The following is a 26,364-nucleotide window of genomic DNA, read 5'->3' as shown; positions in this document are numbered from 1 at the left end:
TCAGACTTAAGCCTACATTGTCCTAGATGTGAGCACTGCATGGTGCCATGTTGGATTTCCCTAACTTCAGAACACATACTCCTAGAGTTCCTTCATTAACTTTTTTAGATTGTCTTACAATTGAAGTATGTTTTTTCCTCCCCGGAATCTATCTTATGCACAGGATATTTGTGGAATTGGAAAATGCTTGTGTAATACACATGATTATGGCAGTCATTGATAATAGAAGCAAAGAATTTAAACCTCTTCTTTGATGAGATAATTTGGATATAGTTTGCTAGTATTACACAGAAACTTTTTAATATTCCCAAGAGTACTCTATTTTGTTCTTAAAGCTTTGTTCTTCCAAATGTTTTGCAAGGTTCCCCAAAGTTTTCTCAAGTTCAGATCCCTAAGGACTCAGTTCTCAGTTTCCCTCAACTTGTCCTTAATTATTCTCACCATAAATGTCTGGTCCCCAGAACTCTTCCAAAGAGCATTTCAAAGTAGGAAGACATGACACATGAAATAAATTAAACCACCAAGGAGAAGCTAAAAGGGAACAATGACATTTCAGACGTTGTTTTATAAAAAGGCAAGTTCCTATAACTTCCATTATTTACTCACAATTTCATTCTGTCACACAGTTTGAGTTCTAATTTATACAAAAAAGATGTCAATTGATGATACAGACAAACCAAAAATTTGTTACATGCACCTGACATTTTTCAGTCATACTTTAGCTGGCTCCTGACTGAAAGTGACAAGCAGCTCAGGCTCTTATCATTTCATTCATAGAATACTAAGGCAGGGTGTGATGTAGTGTGACTGATCAAACAGAAAGTTCGTATTTGAAGAAATGAGAAGTGTTCATGGGGAAAATTGAAACTAATTGAATCAAAACGAAGAATTGCTATCTAGAAGACTATTTGGAAGTTCAAGGGATTTGGTAGTGCATTGTGAAGATGGATGCTCACACTCTATGTAGAGTGTAAACAAGAGGGAGAGAGAACAGGGTAAGAAAATATTAGTTCTGGCTTTATTTTTGTTTTTTTTGTTTTGTTTTGTTTTGTTCTTTGAGACTGAGTCTTGCTCTATCACCCAGGCTGGAGTGTGCAGTGGTGTGATCTCAGCTCACTGCAACCTCTGCCTCCTGGATTCAAGCGATTCTCTCACCTCAGCCTCCCAAGTAGCTGGGATTACAGGCGCCCACCACCATGCCTGGCTAATTTTTGTATTTTTTAGTAGAGACAGGGTTTCACCATGTTGGCCAGGCCGATCTCAAACTCCTGACCTCAGGTGATCCACCCACCTAGGCCTCCCAGAGTGCTGGGATTACAGGCGTGAGCCACCGTGACTGGCCCTAGTTCTGCCTTTAAAGTCAAGAAAATCTCTGCTTCTGGATCATGAACAAGTCACAAGGATGCCATTAAAAACATGGCTTTCAACTTCCTTTCTCCCCTGTTGAGCTCACTACTTATTTGAAATGAATATAAAATATTATATATACACCAGAACACACTGTGGCTCAACCTTTGTATTTTGTTCCTTTTTTTCTGTGTAGGGTTGTACTTTGTAGTCATTTGCAGTCAGGTTAATAGGGAACAAACAGGCTTTAAACTTGACTCCTTTGACAGGAGGGATTAATGTATTCCGCAGTTATGTTCTGAGAGTTTACAGTGTGTCCCTCTTCAAAGAGGGGTGAATTCAGTGTGAATAAGGCAAAGTCATCATTGCTCTCATAGGACTAAGGAAAACCACTTTAATTGTTTATTGCTTCCTCAACCTCAGAGGAAGGGCCTAGGGTATGTGCCCAGAGATTAAGTAGTCAGGGCAAAAACAGTGTCAGTGTTGTAAAATGAGAACCAATGACTTATTTCATTCCTCTCCCTAAAGTGGTTTGCAAACTTGCTAGTTGTGTATAATGTTAATCTCTAAATATCTGAGTCTAATTATTCCCATTGATAATTGCGCGTGTAATAAAACGCAAATTTTGGAATTTCTTTTATTTTTACTTTCCTAGGATGAATCTATATTACTCTTGGGGCTGACCACACTGCCTGGAATAGTTACATTCCGTTTACAATTTTAAAACTTCTGCTGTAATAGAATTGTGCTTTAAAATATTTGTAAGGATTTTTAAAGCACAAAGTCAAAGTTAAGCTGAGTACTTAATATGGAGCTTAGTTTGTATAAAAGCAGTTCCATGTGATAAAAGTGTATCGTAGTTGAACAGGAAGTAGAGAAAATTACTACACATGCTCTGGACTCAAGCATGCAATCCACTCTACTCAGAAGCTAATTTACATTGCTGGCATTTTCAATAGAGATGGATTATTCCATCTCTCACTATGTGGGGCAACAAGCACTAAAGGGATCAGGAAAATGAGGTATGTAAAAACACGGTTTTCATGACCTAATCTATATTTGAGTGCCATAGGGGTGGTGGCTAGTTATATTCTTTCTTAGAACCAATATTTGTATGTTGTGATAAACACCTTATAAAAATACAGACATGAAAATGTAGGTTACTAAGCTTTTAACCATGCTAAATGTGGCTAAATGGGTGAAGAAAATTTCTTAATAAATATTTTCATAAGTAGAAGAGCTGTATTTGAAAAGTGCGCCCTTGAGCTGAAATGAACAGGTCTTTTGTTGAAGTAGTGCTATGGAGCTATGGGCTGAGTTGTTCCTCTTTTTAATAGATGATTTTGCTGGGTTTCATTCGCTATTAATGTAAAATTCTACAACATAGTTTTATAAAAACCATTTGCAGAGAGGTTTGTAATATAATCTGGTAACATCTAGTATCTTTCTTGAATTGCTTTCAAATACCTATTACTTAAAAAGTTGTTTTACACATTTTGCTTTTGCATAGGAGAGGCAGGGATTAAGCGACACCACTTGTGACATAAAAATACAAATAGAATCTTGTATTGCTTCTGCAGGCTGCAGTTAAGAAAGCTAAGGAGAGCAGCAAGGCATGCGTTTTGTTCTGTCAACAACATTCGAGCAGCTTTTACTGTGTTCACTGCTCATGCAAGGGGTGCTGAATCCATTGTGCCTGCATTTGTAATATGCCTAAAACAATAAAAATTCATTGTGCCTGCAGTTGTAATATTCCTAAAATCAGCAAAAACAAACAAAAATGTATCAGATACATTCTGGCTTTTCAGATACAGAATGACAGAGTTGTAATTCTGTCACAGACTCATATATAGTTGACAGAGTGCTAAAGAGATTATGATAATCCAGGACTTTTTATAAAAATGTATCTGAAAATTATATGATTGCATATGATTAATATGTGTGGTCACAACAACTAAGAAGATGCTTTAAAACTGAAAAAGAAAATTCTACTGAAATATCTTTGCTGTTCCTTCAAGAAGTTATAAGTAAAAAGCGATAGTAATTTAGAAGGAAATAGGACACATCATTAGGATTAGTGGCTTGCCAAGATAGCACTTGTCATTTTTCAAATAAATGGGAAGGAAAATCATAGATTGTTATTTTTAAATTTTAGAATAAAAGATGTCATAACTCAGATATTCTATTTAGCTCAATGTAAACTTAGTATTGGATGAAAAAATAAAGTTTTATTATTTAAACCAGATTAAAAATTGAGATATAAGTAAAGTTGCTAATTATTATTTTTCTTTCTTTAAAAAGACAGACAAAGGGCAGGTGTGGTGGCTAACACCTGTAATCCCAGTATGTTTGGAGGCTGAGGTGGGAGGATCACTTGAGCCCACGAGTTTGAGACTAGCCTGGGCAATATGGCGAGACCCCGTCTCTACAAAAAAATACAAAAATTAGCTGGGTGAGGTAGCATGTGCCTTTAGCCCAGCTACACAGGAGGCATAGTCTGTTGAGATAGGTCAGAATAATTGTTTCTCCCATTTTAATGGATGAACAAAATGGAGGCTTGTTCTTGATGTTTTAGTATGTTACTATTTTGTGTCAGTTTTGTGTCATTTTTTTAGTTACATGAGAACTTATCTTGCAAGTTCTCAGTCCCAGTTCTTTCATCTTACTTTTATAGATCCCTGATCCTATTTTTTTCTCCCTTAATTTTACAGTTTTTCTTTTTCAAAGCATTCTTCATGTTTGGAATATATTGTCTCTCCCCCTAATTTTTGAACTTCCTCTTGTCTACAATAGAAACTATGCAAAGCAATAAATACAGAAGATAAGAGAGAGGAAGTGAAAACCTAAAGAGGTTAGTAGAAGCCAGAAAAGTGACAGAGAGAAGGGAAGAGGGTTAAGAATTTCAGCAGGAAGATGATGGATGGTTCCTCATGTAACAAACCTTGATGATCTCCTGTCTCTTCTACCTCATCCATCTTGTTAACTCAGAAATAATGTGATTCTTCTAGAAACTCACCCCTTACTCAGGAATCACCTTTTGCCAAAACCAACATTAGGCTCAGTCTAGTTTTTATAAGGGGAAATTATACTCTCTTAGAAAAGACATTATAAGGAATATTTCTTTAAAAAGAAGCAAAGAATAGCTACTAAGAATCACTAGCTATATGAGGAAAAATTCTATGAAATACAGAGACCAAACCAAACAAACACAAAAAAGCAACTCAGGAGTAAGTTCTCTGAATTGTGATCTGTGCAGTCTTTATCATTAACATCCCCAGAGAGAGAAGAGAAAATTTTTGTGCCTTTAAAAGCAGAAAAGTCTTATAAAAAGTAACATTTGAAAATAAGGTTTTTTGAAAATCAAAAATATAATTTTCATAGATATAATCTAAAGTTGAAGAAATTTCCCAGAATATAATAAATAATATTGAACATAAATAATTGGAAAGAGAAAAGATAAGAAAATTAAAGGACAATTCCAAGATGTCCAATCCAAAAAGGAGGAGTTCCAGAAATGGTACATTGGAAACAGGAAACAAAATGATCAGATAAATAGGGCAAGAATATTTCTCAGAAAAGGACACATTTTTTTTCCAGATTAAATGGTCAGCACTGTGGAGAAGAAGAGACTCCTTTCAATAAACAACCATGTAATTTTAGAACACCAGAGACAAAGAAAATATCCAGAATCAAAATTGCATCATGCTTCTCAGTAGTAGCCATAAAACTATAATTTATTAGAGCAAGCCCTCCAAAATTATCCTCAACTTGAATTCTCTACCCAGCCAAACTATCAGTTAAGTTTAGAGGTAGGACAAAGTCAGTTTTAGATGTACACCTTCTTTAAAAATTCACCTATGCATGCTTTATTAGGCAGCTGTCAGAAGATTCGCTGTACTAGAACAAAGAAGTCAACTCATAAGAAGATCTGGGATACAGAAAACAAGGACTACAATACACAGCAGCAAAGTAAAGAGAATCCTGAGAGTGATACTGTAGGAAGATTCAAAGACAACATACATGCATAAAGTCTAAACAGCAACTGGTCCAGGTTTTCCAAAATTGAAAAAAAAAATCCACATAATATGTCGAATGTATTAAAATAAGACTTACACTGATGGAGAAGAGAGTTTGATTGAATTAGTCATATGTATATAGAGCACTGAGAAAATGAAGAGAATTTTTATCTACTAGGTTTGAGGTTTTAAGGAAGCTGTACCTGAAAAGACACTATAGTTTACCACTTAGCTGTGATTAGCACTTGCATTGTCATATTTTAAACAGTAAATAGTTATCTAAAAAAAGTCATGATATAATGATTCTGGAATGATACGGCATCATGAAGGGGGTCTGTGTGTGTGTGTGTGTGTGTGTGTGTGTGTGTAAGAGAGAGAAGTGTGAAGATATGGTGTAATGGGAAGTCCATAGGTAATGCCAAACCTGAAAAATCAAGAAGTAACAATATAACCAAAGCTATGTGGTTATAACATTTAAAATTATAAAATAGCCAGCGAAAATAGTTAAATTGAAATGTATTACCTCTGGAGATCAAGACATGGAGAGAATAAACTAAAATATGCACATGTATAACTTTACTAAAATTAAAAATGGAATTAAAAATAAAGTAATAGCTACAGGACAAAATAGTCACAGATGCTATCCCTTTATAATAAAAGTTGCATATATATTATCTACTGACCCATTTTGGAAATTATTATTATATTGTATAATTTGATATTGGTCCTTCATGTCATTTGTGAAACTTACAAATTATCTCTTTAAAAAAACATCAGTTTGGTTGATTTTAAATGGGCCTTGGGTAGCTAAAGGAATCACTGTTGAATGAAAACCTATGAAAAATATTTGTGAATATCGCAGCATACTCTTCAAGCTCCTCCAAGAAGTAAAATTTGTTTGTGAGTTGCTGAAACTTTACTGTCTTCCTTTCTATTCCTGGCCATTACACTGCCACAGACAGCATTGTCTGGAGACGTGGAATCAAGATTGATAAAGGCCAGTAGGGAAAGCAACTAAGATTCTCCAGACCTGAACATATTGGAGGGAAAGATGGCTTATGAGGTCCTTGGATCTTTTTATTGTCCTCTTTATACTGGGAAGTTTGTGACAGTTTTTAAAGAGGGATGAATCTTGGAACATTCATAAAGAGAAGAAACAATACTCATTTATCACACCTTTTACTTTCTCTTTAGCCTCCCCTATAACCTGGCCCTGTCCCAGTTCTGCAAAAGCATGCCTTCTTTGGGTTCAGTTAGTGATACCAGTAAGAGTTGAACCTCTAATTGTAATGAGATCCCTTCAAGCTCAGAAGACCTTAAGACACAAAGTTATGAATTAATAACAAAAAAATCTTCATTATAGCATTTTGATCAGAGGAAGAATCACATCCCCTCCCCCCGCTTTGATACAGGATTTTGCTCTATCATCCAGGCTCGAGTGCAGAGACAGAATCATGGCTCTCTATAGCCTTGACCTCCTGGGTTCAACTGATACTCTGCCTCAGCCTCCTGAGTAGCTGGGACTACAGGCATGTGCCGCCATGCGCCACCATGCACCGCTAATTTTTCTATTATTTGCAGAGATGGGGTTTTGCCATGTTGTCCAAGCTGGTCTTGACCTCGTGGGCTCAAGTGATTTGCCCACCTTGGCCCTGCAAAGTCCTGGGATAATAGGCATGAGCCATAGCACCCGGCTCACTTTCCCTTCTTATAACAGATTGAAGGACTACATTGAAGGCTGGCCACTGCTCTGACCACTGCCTGCACCACAAAAGTGTTTTTTCCTACCTGACACCTTGATCGCAATTTTCTCCAGTTTGCAGTGATTTTTAGGACAACAGAGTTCAAGCATTTATTGCCCTTATTAATGAAACCTATACTCTAACATCTAGCTGATACCTCTGCTAGAGAAAACTTTCTACCTATACTCAACCCCTGTCTCACCCTCCCGAAAAACACTCTCACCTGACTTCTACTCATACTTCCATTTTCAGCTTGTCATTTTCCCTCAGAATCTGGGATAGATGCCCCGCTATAGGCTTATCATTATAATTAAGCAACTGATAACAAATCAATATGCTGATTGCCCATCTTTCCCTTTAGTCTATAAGACTTGTAGAGGCAGGAAACCCATCTGTTGTTTTTTTTTTTTTTTTACGATTATCTTTCTTGGACCTAATATAGTTCCTGGACCTGGCATCAGAGGGACTCAATAAATATTTGTTAGCTTGGCTGGATTTGTTATTGTCTCTACTTCTTAAAATGTAGTCTTATATTCTCTATCACATTGTGACTGATTATGGATAAGAGAGTCCATCTTTCCTAAGTCTATACCATCTATAGTACATTAGTTTCTATTTGAATGGCACAGAGTAATTATAGCAATTGCTAGGCTCCACCCCAAATTGGAATGTTAAAATCTGTAAAGTGCTTGGCTTTCTTAGACGTGAAGTTCTTGGAATCCATTAACAAATAAATGCGTCTTCATTTTATAATATAGTAGGTCTAGAGATGATGAGACAACATCTAATATACTTGAGGATTGTATTAGATAAATGGCAAGTCATTTGGCACACTAAAATCCTCTTAATATGATTTGTTTACAATCTTTCTGTTTTATTGCAGCCGGGGATCTGACAACAGACTGGCTCACCGGCGGCAGACAGTTCTCCGTGAGAAAGGGAGAAGGTTAGCTAATCGAGGACCAGCATACATGTTTAGTGATCGCTCAACAAGCCTATCGATAGAGGAGGAACGCTTTTTAGATGCAGCTGAATATGGTAACGTCCCAGTGGTGCGGAAGATGTTAGAAGAATGCCACTCACTCAACGTTAACTGTGTGGATTACATGGGCCAGAATGCCCTACAGTTGGCAGTGGCCAATGAGCATCTGGAAATTACAGAACTTCTTCTCAAGAAAGAAAACCTTTCTCGAGTTGGGGATGCTTTGCTTCTAGCTATTAGTAAAGGTTATGTTCGGATTGTGGAAGCAATTCTCAGTCATCCAGCTTTTGCTGAAGGCAAGAGGTTAGCAACCAGCCCTAGCCAGTCTGAACTCCAGCAAGATGATTTTTATGCCTATGATGAAGATGGGACACGGTTCTCCCATGATGTGACTCCAATCATTCTGGCTGCCCACTGCCAGGAATATGAAATTGTGCACACCCTCCTGCGGAAGGGTGCTAGGATTGAACGGCCTCATGATTATTTCTGCAAGTGCAATGACTGCAACCAGAAACAGAAGCATGACTCGTTTAGCCACTCCAGATCTAGGATTAATGCCTATAAAGGCCTGGCAAGTCCCGCTTACCTGTCATTGTCTAGTGAAGATCCAGTCATGACGGCTTTAGAACTCAGCAATGAACTGGCAGTGCTGGCCAATATTGAGAAAGAGTTCAAGGTAGGTCATTAACAACAGAGACTTCACCCTCCACAAGCCACAGTCAAGGTGTATTTACCAGCTTCCACCATGTGCTCAGCACTGTGCTAGTTACTGTGGACACTAGGTAATTTTATAAGTTTATTCAACAAGCTTTTTATTATAATCATTGTAGCAAAAGTTGTGATCGCTACCATTTAGTGATGCTCTACTGTCTGCCAGACATTTTACATTTATTATGTCTAATCTTTATCCCTCCCCCTTGAGGAGACATTATTAGTTCCTGTCTAGATGGGTAAATGAAAGCATAGAAAGTTTTGGTAATGCCCAAGATCAACAAATGGGAAATGACACAGCTGGGTTCAGAATCCAGGTATAGTGCTCTCTGAAAAGTCCAGGCATTTTCCTCCCAGAAAACACTATTTCTATGTTCAGAGCACAGTGATAGATGCTGTTGAGGTCAGAAAGAAGAATAAGCTTAAGGAAGTCACAGTTGACTTGAGAGACAAATAGACACATGAATAAACAATAAAACTACCAGGTAGAGGTAAAAGCAACATACTGTAGAAATTCAGAGAAAACAATATTTAATTCCTATTAGGCTGCAGGGAAGTTATGTGGAAGATGGCATTTCAGCTGTATGTGGTGGAACAAGTAGGATTTTGGAAGGCAGAGAACGACAGAAAAGATATTTTAGGCCAAGGTACCAGCAAAAGCAAAAGATTGGAGATATAAAATAGTAGGAAATTAGAACTTTGACCAGTCAATCTCTTAATAAGAGGTATATGGAGAGATAAATGGTGTCAGATGCTGCCATTGTCCACATGGGCTGTACTACATGTGGAGAGGATGAAAGCTTGCATCCCTAGCCAAGATCTTCCCCACGGGTATCTCTAAACTCCCTCTACCTGTTTGAGGTAGTTCTGATCTGTCTTCTAGTGCCCATCACCTTTTACCATGGATTATTGTTATTTATGATGTGCTTATCTCCTTTACTAAATAATGCAGGTTGGAAACAGGTTTGATTCATCAAGTACAATGTTTTACAAAAGTGAATATTGGTTTCATTTTTTTCTATTCTATATGCTGTGAGAAGGCTTGTTTTTCTATACTCTGTTCTTGAGGTATTGCAGCCCAGGCTTTCCTGGGCAGCTTCTTGGTGCCACTGTCACCGATGTTTCATCCCAGTATCGGATGTCATGTGTCCATCTATCCTCAGGTCCAGTCTATCCAGAAAGGATAGAAGGAGGAAATGGCTACGGAAACACTCAGTATGTGCTTGGCTCTCAAGGTAGAGGAAGGTGTTTTCCTGCAGCTACCTGGCAGCTAACAGGGCAAGACAAGCAAATGGTCCTTTTCAACGCTGTCTCAGATTCTTACCTACTTTTTGCTTGCCTCCTAGGACACAGAGAAATTCACCTGATTCAAATTAAAGCATTTTGAACTCTGATGAATATTAATTATTTTCAAAATCTATATTACTAAATTTGCCTAATTTCAACATTTCTGTTTGCTTTACTGTATCCCTGTTTACATGCTTTCTCTAAACCACTGAAGGCTATTATATTCTCTATTTGTTCATTAATTCACTTGCCTACATCTTTTGAGTCCCTGCTCTTTTTTACTGGGGATAGTTGAGGATGAGGATGGTGAGGCGGTACAAAATACAAAGATAATTCAGTCAGCAATCCTGTCCTCAATTAGTTTATAATCCAATGTGATAGAAAAGATCTGTGTGTAGTAACTATCATATTAGGCATGACCTTATGAAGTGAGGAGGGGGGCTAGTGGCTTAAAGGTGGGAAGAATCACATTTAACCAGGATGTAAACCCTTCATGGTCCCTAAATGCATTGCAAAATGTTGAGGTCTCCACATGATGATGAAGACGTAAAGATCTGGACATTCTTCTGTTTGTTCATCACATCCTTCTTTCTGCTCTCATCAGTGTGAAGTGTATGGATTAGCCACTTTCTTCCCATTTATGCTTCTCTGTTTGCTCCATTGTCTTGAGCAGTTACCCAGAACCTCTGAACATGCATACCTTTCTCTAATGCCCTGCCTCTGTGAAGGTTTCAAGGCAAAGAAAAGATAAATCTAACCAAAAACATGAATGTATTTAGGAGTATGTTATTAATGTCTTTTAAAAATCACTTTCAAAAATTTGATTACTGTTAAACAAGAGTAGCAGTTTAAAAAAAGTATATCCTAGAACTTGACAATTTTTATAATTAGAAACCTGACTCAAAATTATTGCACAAGGAGAAAGGGCAGTTGTTGGCTTGATTTTTAAGGCCTTTTTACAAAAACAAACAAGAAAAGATTTCTTCCCTGCCAGGTATCACGCATTAAAACAAATACTCTTTTTCTCTGAGATTAGTTTGGACAGCCTTGCCGCATACAGGGCTGAGCCTCCCTTGCCTTCACGTGTAAACTAACAGAGAAATCACATTCTGCCACCACCCATGGCTACTGCGACACTCACTCTTGTCCCAGCATCCCAGCCTCAGTTTACAGCAGGGTGGGACCTTACAGGAATAGAGAAGTTGATGTCTCTGAGGTGAGGTTTGCTGCTGAGTCTGCTGCTTCTGCCCTTACAAATGACTTCTTTTTTCTTACTTTAAATAATATATCGCCATGTTAGAAAATAATAATATCAAAATGAAGGACGCTTTAAAAATCATTCCTAATTTTGGCCCTCAAGAAATAAACACTGATATACTACAAACATGCCAGCACATACCCTTTTGGTCTTTTTTTTTTTTTTTTTTTCTTTTTAATCTTTTTAAATAGTCAACTCCCTTAGAGTCTCAGGAAATAAATGTCACTGAGGCTGGATAGCTTAGGCCTGGTCAGCCTCACAGGGACCTGAGAGATTGCATTGGCCACAGGAGATCCTCCCTGTTCATGGTTGGTAGGTAGGTAGGTAGGTAGGTAGGTATGTATGTATGTATGTATGTATGTATGTATTTTTCTCCCTTTCTGTCTGAAAGATGTTTGAAAAACTCTGTTCATGTGTTCATTTGCACAGTTTAAAATTAATATCTATTTTTTTGTCTTCTGTAAGTATAAATGTTTTTAAGGGATATGATTTCTGCATGGTATACATATTGCCATTTAAGAATAGAACTCTTCAATTCTCCTTCAGATACATGCAAAGGACTCTAAATGTTATAATGATTTCATGCCCACCATCAACTAAGCGAACAACATCTGTAATGTTCAGAATAGCTGCATCTTTCCTTTTACTCCTGAGGTTATATTTTCAGTCCAATTTCCTTCACAACTGTGATTCCTCATATTATAGCTTTTTATTATTGTAAAGTCTCTTAAAATTGCTTTATATAGATATCAACATATATAATATATATAAATAAAATACATATAACACACATATATATGAAATTGTAGAATTTGTTTCATTTCCTTTTGCTAAAAGGCTCTAGATATTGAAAATACTCTGGAAAGAGTTGTCACTATATCTATTATTAGCATATTAGATCAAAAACTACAAAAATAAACCCAGTTGTTAAAATTAATTAATATGGGCCAAGCGCAGGGGCTCATGCCTGTAATCCGTGCACTTTGGGAGGCTGAGGCGGGCGGATGACGAGGTCAGGAGTTTGAGACCAGCCTGACCAACATGGTAAAACCTGTCTCTACTAAAAATACAAAAAAATTAGCTGGGCATGGTGGTGTGCACCTGTAATCCCAGCTACGCAGGAGGCTGAGGCAGGATAATCACTTGAACCTGGGAGGCGGAGGTTGCAGTGAACTGATATCATGCCACTGCACTCCAGTCTGGGTGACAGAATGAGACTGTGTCTCAAAAAAAAAATTTTTTTGAAAAATAAATTTTAACTATGTGACACAATTCTTATTGGATGTATTTTTTAGTGGTATTAATCATGTTCACGCTTTTGCTATATATTTAAGGAAAGAAAAATGTGTGTGTGTATATACATACAATATAAAATATGTATATATACACAATTTATATATATCTATGTATATGTAGCTAAAAATTAGTTGGTATGGCAACCAGTATGTTATTTTAGTCTTTGTTAATAGGATATATAAATTATTAAAGATTTTATAGAATAAAAATTAAAAGGATAAATAGTAGTAGGAATAAATATTTCTAGATATGATTTGATAACTATCTTACTGGATTAAAATTCTAAATCACAAAGAAATCACATGTAAGTTTCATCCATGGGTTTTGACCATTTTCCTGTAAAAATTTTGAATTCTGTAAACCATTCCAAGTCACATTTAAAATAATCACTCTTACTAAGCTTTTCTGCTTTACCTGTTTGAGACACTTTTCTTTTCTAGCTAATGATACATCTGAAAGATATTAAGAATAATATAAGGAATAATTTACATTTCAATACTTGACAAAGCATTGTTTGGTATTCGGTATTCCCTACTGATGCTGTCTTTGCCTAACTCTTTCTGGACTCTCACTCAAGAAGTGTTCATTCTTTGACAATTGTTGGCAAATGAAGGGGAAAAGTCATTAAAAATGGCCTTTGTTTCTGTCTCCACCCTGCACTCGCCATCTGAAATCAGAACATCCTAACATGAGCCACGGTGCTGCATTTCTATCACTAAGCGTCATCTTCAGCAGAAGTGTGTATTTATTCAGGGAAATACAGGAAGCCCTTCAGGGTTTATAGTACCTGGATACTATACAAGGGGGACTGTCTGTTGTTTAAAGGGGGACTCTCTTTTGTTTGCTACATGGGTGGGTGGGTGAGCCAAAGATGCATTTTCAAGGAAATCCATTTTAGGAAAGCTGAAGATCTGCAAATTGATTCCCTAAAATTTGTCCATATTCTACAGCTCCTTGGAAAGTATTCATGTACCTCTGTGTGAAGACGATTCATCTATTTTATGACAGTCAGAGAATGAGACTTTTCATAAAGATTTTATAAGCTCCAATATATAGCTTGCTTTTCTAAGCATCTTCCAAACTGTCTCCTACTACAATAACCCATAGTCCATTAACAAAAGAGACCATGGGAGATGTTACTGGGTTTCCGAGGCAGTTTTATCCTGTGCCTTGAACCTTCTAAGCCTAAATTTTTTGTTACTCATATCACCACATGTATAGCTGGTTCCAAGCAGAGGTGACACCAGACCTCAGCAGAGAAATCTAACAATTAGGTGAAGCCACAGGAACAAGAAGAAAACCAAGAGATGTTGGGGAGTTGCAGGTTTTAAAAGAAACTGGGGAAATATAATAAATATTTTTACCCATTCAAATTCAATTTTTATACTGAATCTTTATAAATAGTTTTAGGTTTTGGTAGCATGAGACCTCAGCCATCTTAAGCTTAAAATTGGGTTAAGACAATTTTGGCAACACACACAAACTCAGTAAAAAACAGAAAACCCAAAACTTTGACTGGTTTTGATACCAAAGAAGGACAGCAAAAGCTCTTGGTTTCTCTCCTTGACTTGAGTTTTCATTCAAATAAGGGATAACAGACTTAAAGACAAGGAGATCAATACCAGGGATGGTCTTGTCCACAAATACATTCCCCAGCAATCTTAATTTCTTTTTAGTTCTCAGTATGTGTCTATGACTTACGTCTCTAATTCCCTCTTTTTTTGAACCTATTTACCTTTTAGGTTTGTGTCTTTGTAGTGACACACAAGGTTTCCTTTTGTTCCCCTTAAAAATCCTCTCTTTTGGGGCTTGTCAGAGGGTAGGGGACAATGGGAGGGAGAGCATTAGGACAAATACCTAATGCATGCGGGGCTTAAAACCTAGATGACAGGTGGGTAGGTGCAGCAAACCACCATGGCACATATATACCTATGTAACAAACCTGTATGTTCTGCACCTGTATCCCAGAACTTAAAATAAAAATTAAAAAGGGGAAAAAAATCCCCTCTTTTATACAGCAGGAATCGTCCTCTTCTCTGTCATTCTGGATAGAGAGCTTTTCTGGAGGTCTTCCAGCTCCTTTACATCTTCCTAGAGGTCTGCGCACGGATGTGCACATGGCCCTCCAGATGCCTCTGCTGCTGACTCTGAGAAAGAGGAAGAGTAGAGAAGCTCCCGCCGTATCTGTTTTTAAACTGTTGCTATGTGTATAATATTCAAAAAATGCCTGGCATTGTTTCAAAGATAACTATCCTCCAAGAAAATGGCTGCTTTCAAAAGCAGCCATTTTGTTGGGACAAAGATGATGTGACTGTTATCAGACCTTAACAGGCTGACAAAGTGTGTCACATGCAAAATAGTCTGTGAGGCAGAATCACAGCTCCAGAAGAAGAGAGCTTGGATCCTGACCAAAGAGGAAGAAGAAAGTGTACCTTAGCTGAGCTTTATGAATTATTCTGTTATTTACACTCTGCTATAGCAAAATTTAAGTTGTCCATAATGACGTGAAATTAGGAGAAGGCCAGCAAATGAAATAACCTTTTCAAGGTCATATAGTTATTTAAGTGGCAGGGCAGAAATTCAAATCCAGGTATGCTTTCTACTCAGCTATGTTCCTTTCGTTACATCAGTTAGCAAAATGTGTTGATTACCTACTATGTACTTCACACCATGCTAGGTTGGGAGGATTCAAAGGTGAGTAAGATATAATCCTTGTCTTGAAGGATATTGAGTCTATTCAAGAGAGGCAGAAACATAAACCAATAAATGCAATAAAGTGATATGGGTGTGTGTGTGTGTGTATGTGTGTTATTGTCTTTGAATGTCCTATTGTAGTTTGAAACAGATGGGCAGAGAAAATCTCATTCTCATAGGACTGTAGGTCTGTGACAAGTCAACAGTTAGGGAGGGAGTTAAGTGCAACAGTTTGCTTGAAGAGCAACCCCAGCCCCTGAAACTCTTTACCTTCATCGCTGCTCTCCAAGCTTCGTAGCTTCAATGGGACCTGAAAATTCTTATGCAAAGGCAAGAGTGAAAGCTAATCAGACATTATGCTAAGTGTATATAACCAAACACTATATTAACTAAGCAGCCACTGCTGATGGCAACAATCAATAGAAAAAACCTGACATATCTAGGAAAATGTTTTTCTTCAATTCTTGTTTTGAAATTGTATTCCATTTCTTTTTACCTTTTCTATAGAATAGTGCCTGATTAACTTTTATATCCTCAGAATCCCACATAGTAGATGCTTTATAAATGCTTGTTAATCATCACCACAGAGCTCCATGATCAGTGTGCCATCTGGTGACATTTATCCTGAGGAGCAAGCCAGCCCCAGAGTTACACTTGGTCCCAAGAAGCATGGCTGGCCAATGCAACACTGTATATATCATAGTATTATACATTCATCTTACTGATATGGTTTGGATTTGTGTCCCTGCCCAAATCTCATGTCTAATTGGAGGATGGGCCTGGTGGGAGATGACTGCGTCATGGGGATGGATTTTCCTCTTGCTATTCTCATGCTAGTGAGTGAGTTCTCATGAAATTTGATGTGTGTGAAGTGTGTGGCACTTCCCCCTTCACTCTGTCTCTCTCCTGCTGCCACGTGGAGAAGCTGCTTGCTTCCCCTTTGCCTTCTGCCATGATTGTAAGTTTCCTGAGGCCTCTCCAGAAGCAGAAGCCTGTATAGCCCATAGAACCATGAGCCAATTAAACCTCTCTTTTTTATAAATCACCCAGTCTCAGGTAGTTCTTGAGTGTCAGTGCCTCTGTTGCTGACTGAGAAAGAGGAAGGGACTAGTATGCTTACTCTTCACATATATAATCTCATTTTACAAACTCCCATCTTAGTAAGAGAGTGGTATCTATCACAGTGCTGTGCATAAACTATTTGTTGTGAAAATACATGAATAATTGTTTTATTTCCAACATTTGCAGATGATATCCAGGAATTCCAACATGACTTGATATTTGATAGCATAGCTTTGTGATGGGGACTGCAAAGAGCTAGATACAGTTTGTGAAATAATGAAGACAGTAATAATTATAATTACCATTGATCTGCACTACCCTGTGCCAGGAAGTTGGCATTCATTGTCTTGTAAAATCTTCACAGCAACCCTAATTCATGGGTACTAATATTATTCCCTTTTTAAACATGAGGGTTAGAAGCTTTAAGAGATTAAATCATTTATCTAAAGTCACATAGCTAGTAAGTTTCAAACCCAGGTCTGCCATCTCCAAAGCCCACATAGTAGATTACTGAGAATCAAGGCATACATTTTTCTCTACCCTGTTAATTTCTATGAAGTAAACTTCATTCTTTATATAGAAAGAAGAGCCAGAGATTAAAATCACACATCATAACATTTATTATTTAAAATCCAGCTAAGAGAAACTTTCGAAATGATCATTTTAACAGGGGTATTTTTTTGTAGTTTCTAAACTGTGTTTCATTAGCCCACTATGAGTTATCTCTTTTCAACTTTTCAAAGGTTAATAGGCAAGCACCCATATCTGATTAATGAACGTACGGTGTAGGTGTGTGATCCAAAGACATGACCCAGAATTAAGTTAACCCACCAACTTCACTTTTCCTCTCACGGAACCAACATCATAGTGCTGCATTCTAGCTAATGAACTACCACCAACGTTGTATTTGAGGAGCTTACATGTCAGTTACTGAAAATATGAATTAATAGTAATGTCAATAACTTAAAATAGGAAAATATTTGTAAATGATTTCCCAAGTAGAAAAAGTACATATTTCTGAAATCATAGTCTTATTCTTTCTTTCTCTCTCTTTTTCAATAGGTATTTTTGCTTAAGAAAATGTCTTAGGAATTAGTGATGAATTGGACAGAAATTTATAGATTAAGGTATTAAATACCACAAAACTCTTGCACTTTACTTTTTCAGTCCATGTGGTTTCTGCTTTAAAAATTGTTACCTACATTTGTAATATCATACGTTCTTTTCCAATATCTAAATATATCTGAGCTTTCTTAGAATTCTAGAGAGCACTGATTTTGACAATTACTTTGTTGCTTTTAAAAGGACTAAGAATTCACTATACTTGAACTCTACATTCCAGAGAAGCCAGGTGCATTAAATTTTGTCTTAGCTCCATGGTATGTTTTGAATGTCAAGTGATGGCCTGTTTTCAGATCTTCTCTTTGATGATGTAAAATAAAGTAGTTACCCTTTATCGAATGCTTGCTAAATGCTCACAACCATGCTAAGTCCTTGGCATGCATAATCTCTTTAATACTTATTTAATCTCACTAAACCTCACTGTTCTTATCTGTAAAATGAGAGTAATAAGAACCCCTACCTGATAGACTGCTTCTGACTTATTAAAGGTTACATAGCTCATAAGTAAAAGAGTTGGGATTTGATTACATGTATCCAGCTCTAAGCTACCAAGTCGTAACTACTATAGTATAGTGGACACGGACAAATATGTACCTCCGTGTCTAAGAGTTTGTCCCCAGGGCCCTAACAGACTATTTTATAAAATGGGCAAAGCCCTTTCCTTGTAACACTCTATATACTATCTGCCTAGATGTCTGTTTATAAGTAGTTTGAGCCATTTTCAGCTAGACATTCTCAAGTAAGACACAATTTGCTTTATCAATTTGCTTTTCTGGAATCTTTTTGGACCTGCATTTTAGCGAATTGTAGCCTGTTTAGCAGTTACTAAACTGCACTGATACTCACTTTTGGCATGATTTACAGAAAGGAGCCCAAGCAGGTACCTTACACATACCTAGTATTAAGCTGTTCTCCATGCAGACACCCCCTAAATATGGCCTTATTGACTGACATCCAGAATCACATATATTTCTCTGGATCTTTCCAAAGAAATCTGTTCATCCTACAACACACTGGTTTCAGGAAGAGGAGACAATTAACTTTAAATCTGCAGTGCTGGGTTTAAGAGAAAAGTCTGTCATTGAAGCTGTGTAAGAACCTTAGTTTTTTCATGTGCAAAATGGTAACAGTATTTGCTCTGCTTGCCCCCTCAGTTGTTTCAAAAATCAAAGTAGAAAAGCACTCTGCAAATAAGAGAGAGAAAGTGGCATTATCCCAAAGGCAAAAGGCTTGGGGCCAAGAAGATTTAGGGTTAAAGCTTGATTTTGGTGCTTACTAGCTGCATGATTTTGGACACACAATTCAACCTGAGCAATTGTAAAGATTAAATGAGATAATACCATCCACCTGCAATACAATAAGCTCTAGCTCAAGCTTGTCCAACCCACACCCCAGGGACATGTGGGTTGAACATGAGGCCCAGGATGGTTTTGAATGCAGCTCAACACAAATTTGTAAATTTTCTAAAAACATTGTGAGATTTCTTTGTGAAAATGTTTTAAGTTCATCAGCTATCATTAGTGTTAGTGTGTTTTATGTGTGGCCCAAGACAATTCTTCTTCCAATGTAGCCCAGGGAAGCCAAAAGATTGAACACCCCTGCTAATAGGCTTTCTTGATTAGCATTTAGTTATAGGTGGTCTTAGTGTAAGAAAATAGAGGGAGGAAATGTTAGAAAGGCATGAATGAAGATGTAAAATGATGCCATATAGAAGCATGACATGAGTTTATGGTAATCTGAATGTGACCTGCACAATTTAAGTCTTCCCAATAGAGTATTAGGTCATCAGCAGCAAACTACAAAACTACAACAGTGTTTCATTAAACTTTCTTTTCTCTAAAGAGATGAGTCTCAAATTGCAGACTCAGTGTCTAGATTTCATCTTTTGAGGCTGTGCCTGCCATACAAAGTTCTTCAATTAAAATCTGTTAAATAGACATGTACTTGCTCTTCTCTGGAAACTTTCCAAATGTTCTATGCTTCTCAAGTTTACTAACACAGTTTACAAGGTCTTCCAAAGACCTATTAAATGTATATTGCATGCCTAACTGATGAAGTTGTGCCCGTGAAGGAGATGATATATGCAGAGGTCCTATGAGCATGCTGTGGAAAAAGTTGGTTATTTTTTATTTCTTCTGAATCAATAGGTGAGTTTGGTACACCATACTCTTTTTTTTTTTTTTTTTTGGAGACAGGGTCTCGCTTTGTTGCCCAGGCTGGAGCGGCAGTGGCACAATCATGGATCACTGCAGCCTCAACCTGCCCGGGTGATCCTCCCATCTCAGCCTCCTGAGTAGCTGGGACTACAGGAACACACCACCACTCATGGCTAATTTTTTCTGTATTTTTTAAAAATTATACTTTAAGTTCTAGGGTACATGTGCACAACGTGCAGGTTTGTTACATATGTATACATGTGCCATGTTGGTGTGCTGCACCGATTAACTCATCATTTACATTAGGTATATCTCCTAATGCTTAGAGACAGGGTTTTGCCCTGTTGCTCAGGCTGGTCTCCAACTTCTGGGCTCAAGTGATCTGCCCACTTCAGCCTCCCAAAGTGAGGGGATTACAGGCGGGAGCCACCACACCTGGCCAGCATACTCCTTTTTAAATAACTTTGATTATGCTTTAAATAAATTTCCTTTTTGAGGGTATGAAGAAAATCTTCATGTGCTAAAATATTTTAGAGGTCAGCAGAAACTGCAATTGAAATATGATAAATGAACGGTAAAACTAAAAATGGAATGTTTCTCGGGTGCGGTGGCTCACGCCTGTAATCCTAGCACTTTTGGGAGGTCAAGGCGGGTGGATCATGAGGTCAGGAGATCGAGACCATCCTGGCTAACACGGTGAAACCCCGTCTCCACTAAAAATACAAAAATTAGCCGGACGTGGTGGCGGGCGCCTGTAGTCCCAGCTACTCTGGAGGCTGAGGCAGGAGAATGGCGTGAACCCGGGAGGCGGAGCTTGCAGTGAGCCGAGATCGCGCCATTGCACTCCAGCCTGGGCAATAGAGTGAGACTCCGTCTCAAAAAAAAAAAAAAAAAAAAAAAAAAAAAATGTTTCCCCTGAAGTGTAAAATCCTTCAAGTCTCTGAAGCATAGTAAAACGAGCTATTCTCCATTATTGCTTTTGTTTTGCTTTGTCTTTCTTAGAATGACTACAAAAAACTGTCAATGCAGTGCAAAGACTTTGTTGTCGGACTCCTTGATCTGTGCAGAAACACTGAAGAAGTCGAGGCCATTCTGAATGGGGATGTTGAAACTCTCCAGAGTGGTGATCACGGTCGCCCAAATCTCAGCCGTTTAAAACTTGCCATTAAATATGAAGTAAAAAAAGTAAGGTCAGGCATGAAGCCTATTTACATTATTTTGGTTCTTGTTAGTGCTAAATAAGGATAAAGGGTTGATATTTTTAGATTAAGCTGGGATTTACTTTTTTCTTTCTTTTCTTTTCTTTTTTTTTGTTTTGTTTTGTTTTGTTTTTTGAGACGGAGTCTCGCTCTGTTGCCCAGGCTGGAGTACAGTAGTGCGATCTCGGCTCACTTCAAGCTCCGCCTTCTGAGTTCACGCCATTCTCCTGCCTCGGCCTCCCGAGTAGCTGGGACTACAGGCGCCCACCACAGTGCCCAGCTGATTTTTTGTATTTTTAGTAAAGACGGGGTTTCACTACGTTGCCTAGGCTGGTCTCCAATTCCTGACCTCCTGATCCGCCCACCTCAGCCTCCCAAAGTGCTGGGATTACAGGCGTGAGGCACAGTGCCCGGCCGGGATTTTCTAACAGTTGCACTAGGCAGATTCTCTAACAAATCATAAGCATCTATACTAGTTGTGAGGTACTTTACCTACACTAAATGCCAGTCGTCTTTAAAATCTGGACGTATTTATGTAGAACCTTACAGGGATTGCCACTTTCTTTGACTGGGCTAATGATATAACAATGACTTTATGAATCCAAATTCTAAAACATTTGTTATAAGACAGGAACATCATTATTTGAGACTCAATTCCATTTTCCCATTTCTTCCTGTTTTCCAATAATGCCTTCAATTCCTTCTTTGCCACATTAGACTTTCCACCAGCTGCATTTTTATTTGTGAAATATTTTTAGTCTCCGTCTTCAAGCATTGGTCCCATTCTCTTCTTTCTTAGATTATGTGAGGTATCTTTTAAAAAGCTGGCCGGGCACAATGGCTCATGCCTGTAATCCCAGCTCTTTGGGAGGCAGAGGCGAGTGGATCACTTGACGTCAGGAGTTGGAGACCAGCCTAGGCAACTTAGTGAAACCCCGTCTCTACTAAAACTACAAAAATTAGCTGCGTGTGGTGGCATGCACCTACAGTCTCAGCTACTAGGGAGGCTGAGGTGGGAGGATCACTTGAACTCTGGAGGCAGAGGTTGCAGTGAGCCAAGATCATGTCACTGTACTCCAGGCTGGGTGACAGAGCGAGACTCTCTCTCAAAATAAATAGATAGATAGCTAGCTAGCTAGCTAGCTAGCTAGCTAGCTAGCTTTTAAAGGTAGGTTTTTCTAATAAAAGTAACATATGCTTATGGTAAGTTTTCAAATAGTATAAACATGTTTCCTCCCAATTTTTCCAGTTCTGAAGGGAGAATAATGAACCATTGTTATGTTTCTATACACAAATTTCTTTCTTGGATAACTTTACATTATAGTCAATAAATGTCCACTTTATCTTTTTAAAGGTTGTATTGTTATCTCATTATATTCACATCTGTTTACTATTTAGGGATGTTTATTATAATTTTCAGATTTTTGTTATTAGATTTTTATTTATTTTTTATACAGTAAACATTTGTTCATATAGCTTGCTTACTTGCATGACTTTTACTTGTAAACAAAAATTCTTAGATGTGGAATTAATATGTCAATTTTTATTTTTAGGTTTCCAAACATTTGCTAGGTTTCCCTTCAAAAATGATGTACCAGTTTCCATAAACACCAACAGTGTGTGACAGGGCCTATTTCTTCCACCCACAGTGGGTTTTATCTAACTTTACCATTCTGAGTAGATAAACATTCTATCTTGTTTTAGACTTAACTCCGTTTTCTACCTACCTCTCAAACTGTCTTTGAGGTTAATCACCCTTAAGAGTCACTTGTAGTTCTTTTATATAACCTGCCCTTTGTCATATTTTATATTAATATTAAATATTGTAACTTTTTAATATCTTTACCAATTTTTATTTTGGGATATTGCTTTTTGTATATTAAATAACTCTGCCATATGTATGTTTCAGTTGTAAAAATAAATACATGAGAATTTAAAGATTCCCTCAAAAAATAAATATTGAAAATTTAAGTCTTCTTAATTGAAAGAGTTCTTGGCACAAGAATAAAAGGAGAGATCAATAGAATAAAATAGGCAGTCCAGAAACAGACCCATATACAAATGGGAATTTAGTATTAACTGTGTGACATTGTAGGTCAATGCAGGAAAGGTGATATTTTTAAAAAAGTATTTAGGCACCTGAGTTAATATGATCTCTTTCTAGATGAAAAACTATATAATCATAAGAGCTCTACATAAAATGTAGATTAATCTTTTTATAATCCATTAAAATTTTTTCTGTGCTTTGAAAGAAAGCTTGTTTGTTATAAAGGAAAAGCTTGATAAATTGGAATCTTCAAATTTATGTAAAACATATTAGAACCTTTTCCCATTTGCTTGTTGCCTGTTAATTTGATGTTTTATGTTTGCTCTTTAATTCTAACAATATATTTCATTGGAAAGCATGGAACTATTAGAACACATGAAAATCATTTATGCTGAACCTTTCTTTAATCAAACTTAAATGTTTTGTCACTTCCCTGCTAGTTTGTAGCTCATCCAAACTGCCAACAGCAACTTCTCTCCATTTGGTATGAGAATCTTTCTGGTTTACGACAGCAGACAATGGCGGTCAAGTTCCTTGTGGTCCTTGCTGTTGCCATTGGACTGCCCTTCTTGGCTCTCATTTACTGGTTTGCTCCATGCAGCAAGGTATGTATGTGAAGCCTACACCTCTATTATCTACTAGAAGAATGTCTTAAGTGGGGAAAAAAACTTACCTTCAGAGTGAAAATTTAAGGAATTATAGTTGAGTTTCAGTAGTCTTTATTGTTTTTAATATTATAAAATAACTCCTGTTTGGGCTTAAATAATTTTCTTGCTTTTATTGTCATAAAATAATACATGTTTGCTATAGGAAACAAAAAAATGGAAAAGATAAAATTCACCTGTAATATCACCACTGTTAATGTATGAAAGGAAACTCAGTAACTATATTAGTTTATTTCCTTTTACTCTTTTCTCTATGTACATCCATGCATATACTTTTATATTTCTTAATGAGGTCATAGTACCATTGAGCATATATTTCAAATGACATCCTAAAAGATGAAAACTTTTTCTGTTTCTCCTCTGGAAAAAATTGAGATGAAAGTTTTGTCTTGTATTTATTTTAGCTAATATGACCAGATAAATCTTAAATCAAAGGCAGTCATGTAAATACTAGTGTAATACTTGTTTCAGTAAAGAATATATATATATATATATATATATATATATATATATATATATATATATATATTAGGGACTAAGTACACCAGAGCCTGAGAGCAAAAATAGCCTATTTTCTTAGCAAAAGCTATCTACCCATGCTTTGGTAAAAATGCTATGTTCAGATGGATCTAGCCTTTCATTAGCGTGACAGGACAGGTTTGAGAAATATTGACCTATTATTCTGTTAACAAGTGGAGAAATTTGTGTCCTGCTAACAAGCCTATTCTTTATGTTTTTGAAGCCACATTTCTGGATCTGTTGAACTCGGAGAGGCAGATTGAAATAAATCTGAAGCTTAGTGGCTAAATGTCTGCTGGACCATCTATTAATGTGCTATGTAGAAAGAACTATCAGTTGGGTTACTTCCAGTGCTTACACATGGGCATGATTCATTTTCAAACATCTGTAATATGTGGGCGCAAACACAAACATCACCATTACTAACATATTGTTTTCTAATTACTTTGTCATATTTTTGGTGTTTTAGCCATATAAGGACCGTTCAAAATGACTCATGCTAGAAAGCTTGTGCAAAGCCTTTTAGACAGTGGAAACATCCTAATTATTTCTAGTGATGATGATAGGAACTACAGGAAACTGGACGTTTTTCTCATGAGAGTAAAATCCATCATCATAGACATTTGCCCCTTAAAATATATAAGGCCAAAATTTGGTATCTTAGATACGTAAAATATAAATGAAGAACATAAAATGAAAATAGTGCAATTTACTAGAAATGACATCTATAGTACAGATGTTCATCTAGAAAGTTGAAATTTTTCCCCTTTTTACTAGAAATGACAGATTTTGCCTGGAAAAATAATGTGTGTACATGGACATGGAGTGTGGAATGATAGACATCAGAGACTTAGAAAAGTGGGGGCTCAGAACAGGGACAGGTGGCGACACATTATTTAATGGGTACAGTGCATATTATTTGAGTGACTGGTACACTAAAAGCCAGGACTTCACCACTATGCAGTATATTCGTGTAACAAAATTGCACTGGTACCCCTTAAATTTAGCCAAATACATTTCTAAGTGTATTTCCCTAGAACATGAGTTATATCTATGTAGGTAGTCTCTTTCTTCTTCTTCTCCTTATATTTCCTGAGTCATCCGAGATTTAAACTGAATTAAAATAGGGGGAGTTTTTGAATTATCCCTGTTCTCATTCTGTGACCAGTTAAATTATAATCTCTTTCCTAAACTGAATAATTTTCCTTTTCCATAACCAGTGTGTTCGAAAGCATAATGTATTCCAGAGTGTCTGGTGCTTTGACACAGACTATTTTTGGCAGTCCTTAGAGTTACATATTTCTTAAATTTTGATTGAATTCTAATTAAACTGATTTCCTTTACTATTTCTTCTTCCCTGGCCATATTTCTTTCTGGCATCTGTTTTCCATCCTCGTTTATGAACATTGAGGCAAATAATCAAATTAAAAGGACATTGTCAAGGTATTTTTTTCTCCTATCCAATACCTATTTTACTGTTTTTATCCTTTGAGTCATGATGATAAAATCTATTTTATAGTTTTCCATTTGTAATGAACATAAATATGCTTTACAGGCCACAGGATTTTTTTTGTGGGAGGAGATTGCTTCAGCTAAATTGGTGCTTTTATTCCAAATATATTTAAAAAATTTTGGATTTTCCAATATATCCGTGAACATCAATAAGATCAAATTGCAGGCCTATGCACTGTGACTGAGTCCCCATTTCTGTTTAAAGTTGGTTTTGCTATAGGAAACAAAAGTTGATGTTCTTTTTTCCCCTTTCTGAAATCCCTTTTGTTTTTACTTGCCCTCTTTCTTCTACTGTAATCCAAACATCACTTGTTTTTGTTCATTATAATAAGAATAGTCACACTGCAATTACAAATCATTTTAGTTTAAGGTAGTCTCAACCTTTTTCATTTCTATGTGGTGTTGAGTAGCTAGGTATTTAGTCATCAATAAACACCTAAAAAGAGTCTGACATATAATATTTAAAGACAAGTATTTATTTCAATGCTTACCCTCAGTAATTTTCCAGGTACATCAGTTGTTCAATTTCTTCATCTAGCTCTCCTCCTTTACGATTATTTTTTGGAAATTTGTCTATATCCCAGAGTATATAGATGGCAAATCTTACTAAAAAGGATAACTCACTTCAATTCCTAAAGTCTAGTGAGAGATGCCAAAATCTCCCTCAGTTTAAAGAGAAATATAATTCTCAACCTTTGTAAGAAAAATAAAGGCTATGAGGTTTCAAACATGCCCATTTTAGTTTCTAG

At 36.9% G+C, this 26,364-nt stretch overlaps 1 protein-coding gene across 1 annotated transcript in view; it reads left to right on the top strand.

Annotated features, from left to right (window-relative positions):
• Positions 1–26,364, top strand: part of TRPC6 (transient receptor potential cation channel subfamily C member 6) — a 130,622-nt gene that overhangs the window by 68,220 nt on the left and 36,038 nt on the right. Inside the window, exons 2-4 of the mRNA XM_005579435.5 lie at positions 7,989–8,763; positions 20,676–20,858; positions 23,360–23,524. Coding sequence (XP_005579492.1) covers positions 7,989–8,763; positions 20,676–20,858; positions 23,360–23,524 — 1,123 coding nt within the window. The remainder of the gene's footprint in view (positions 1–7,988; positions 8,764–20,675; positions 20,859–23,359; positions 23,525–26,364) is intronic.

The sequence above is a fragment of the Macaca fascicularis genome, chromosome 14, assembly GCF_037993035.2.
Source record: "Macaca fascicularis isolate 582-1 chromosome 14, T2T-MFA8v1.1".
In the NCBI taxonomy this organism is placed as follows: domain Eukaryota; kingdom Metazoa; phylum Chordata; class Mammalia; order Primates; family Cercopithecidae; genus Macaca; species Macaca fascicularis.
Note: the sequence above shows the minus strand (reverse complement) of the source record. Positions and strands in the feature narration are given on the sequence as shown.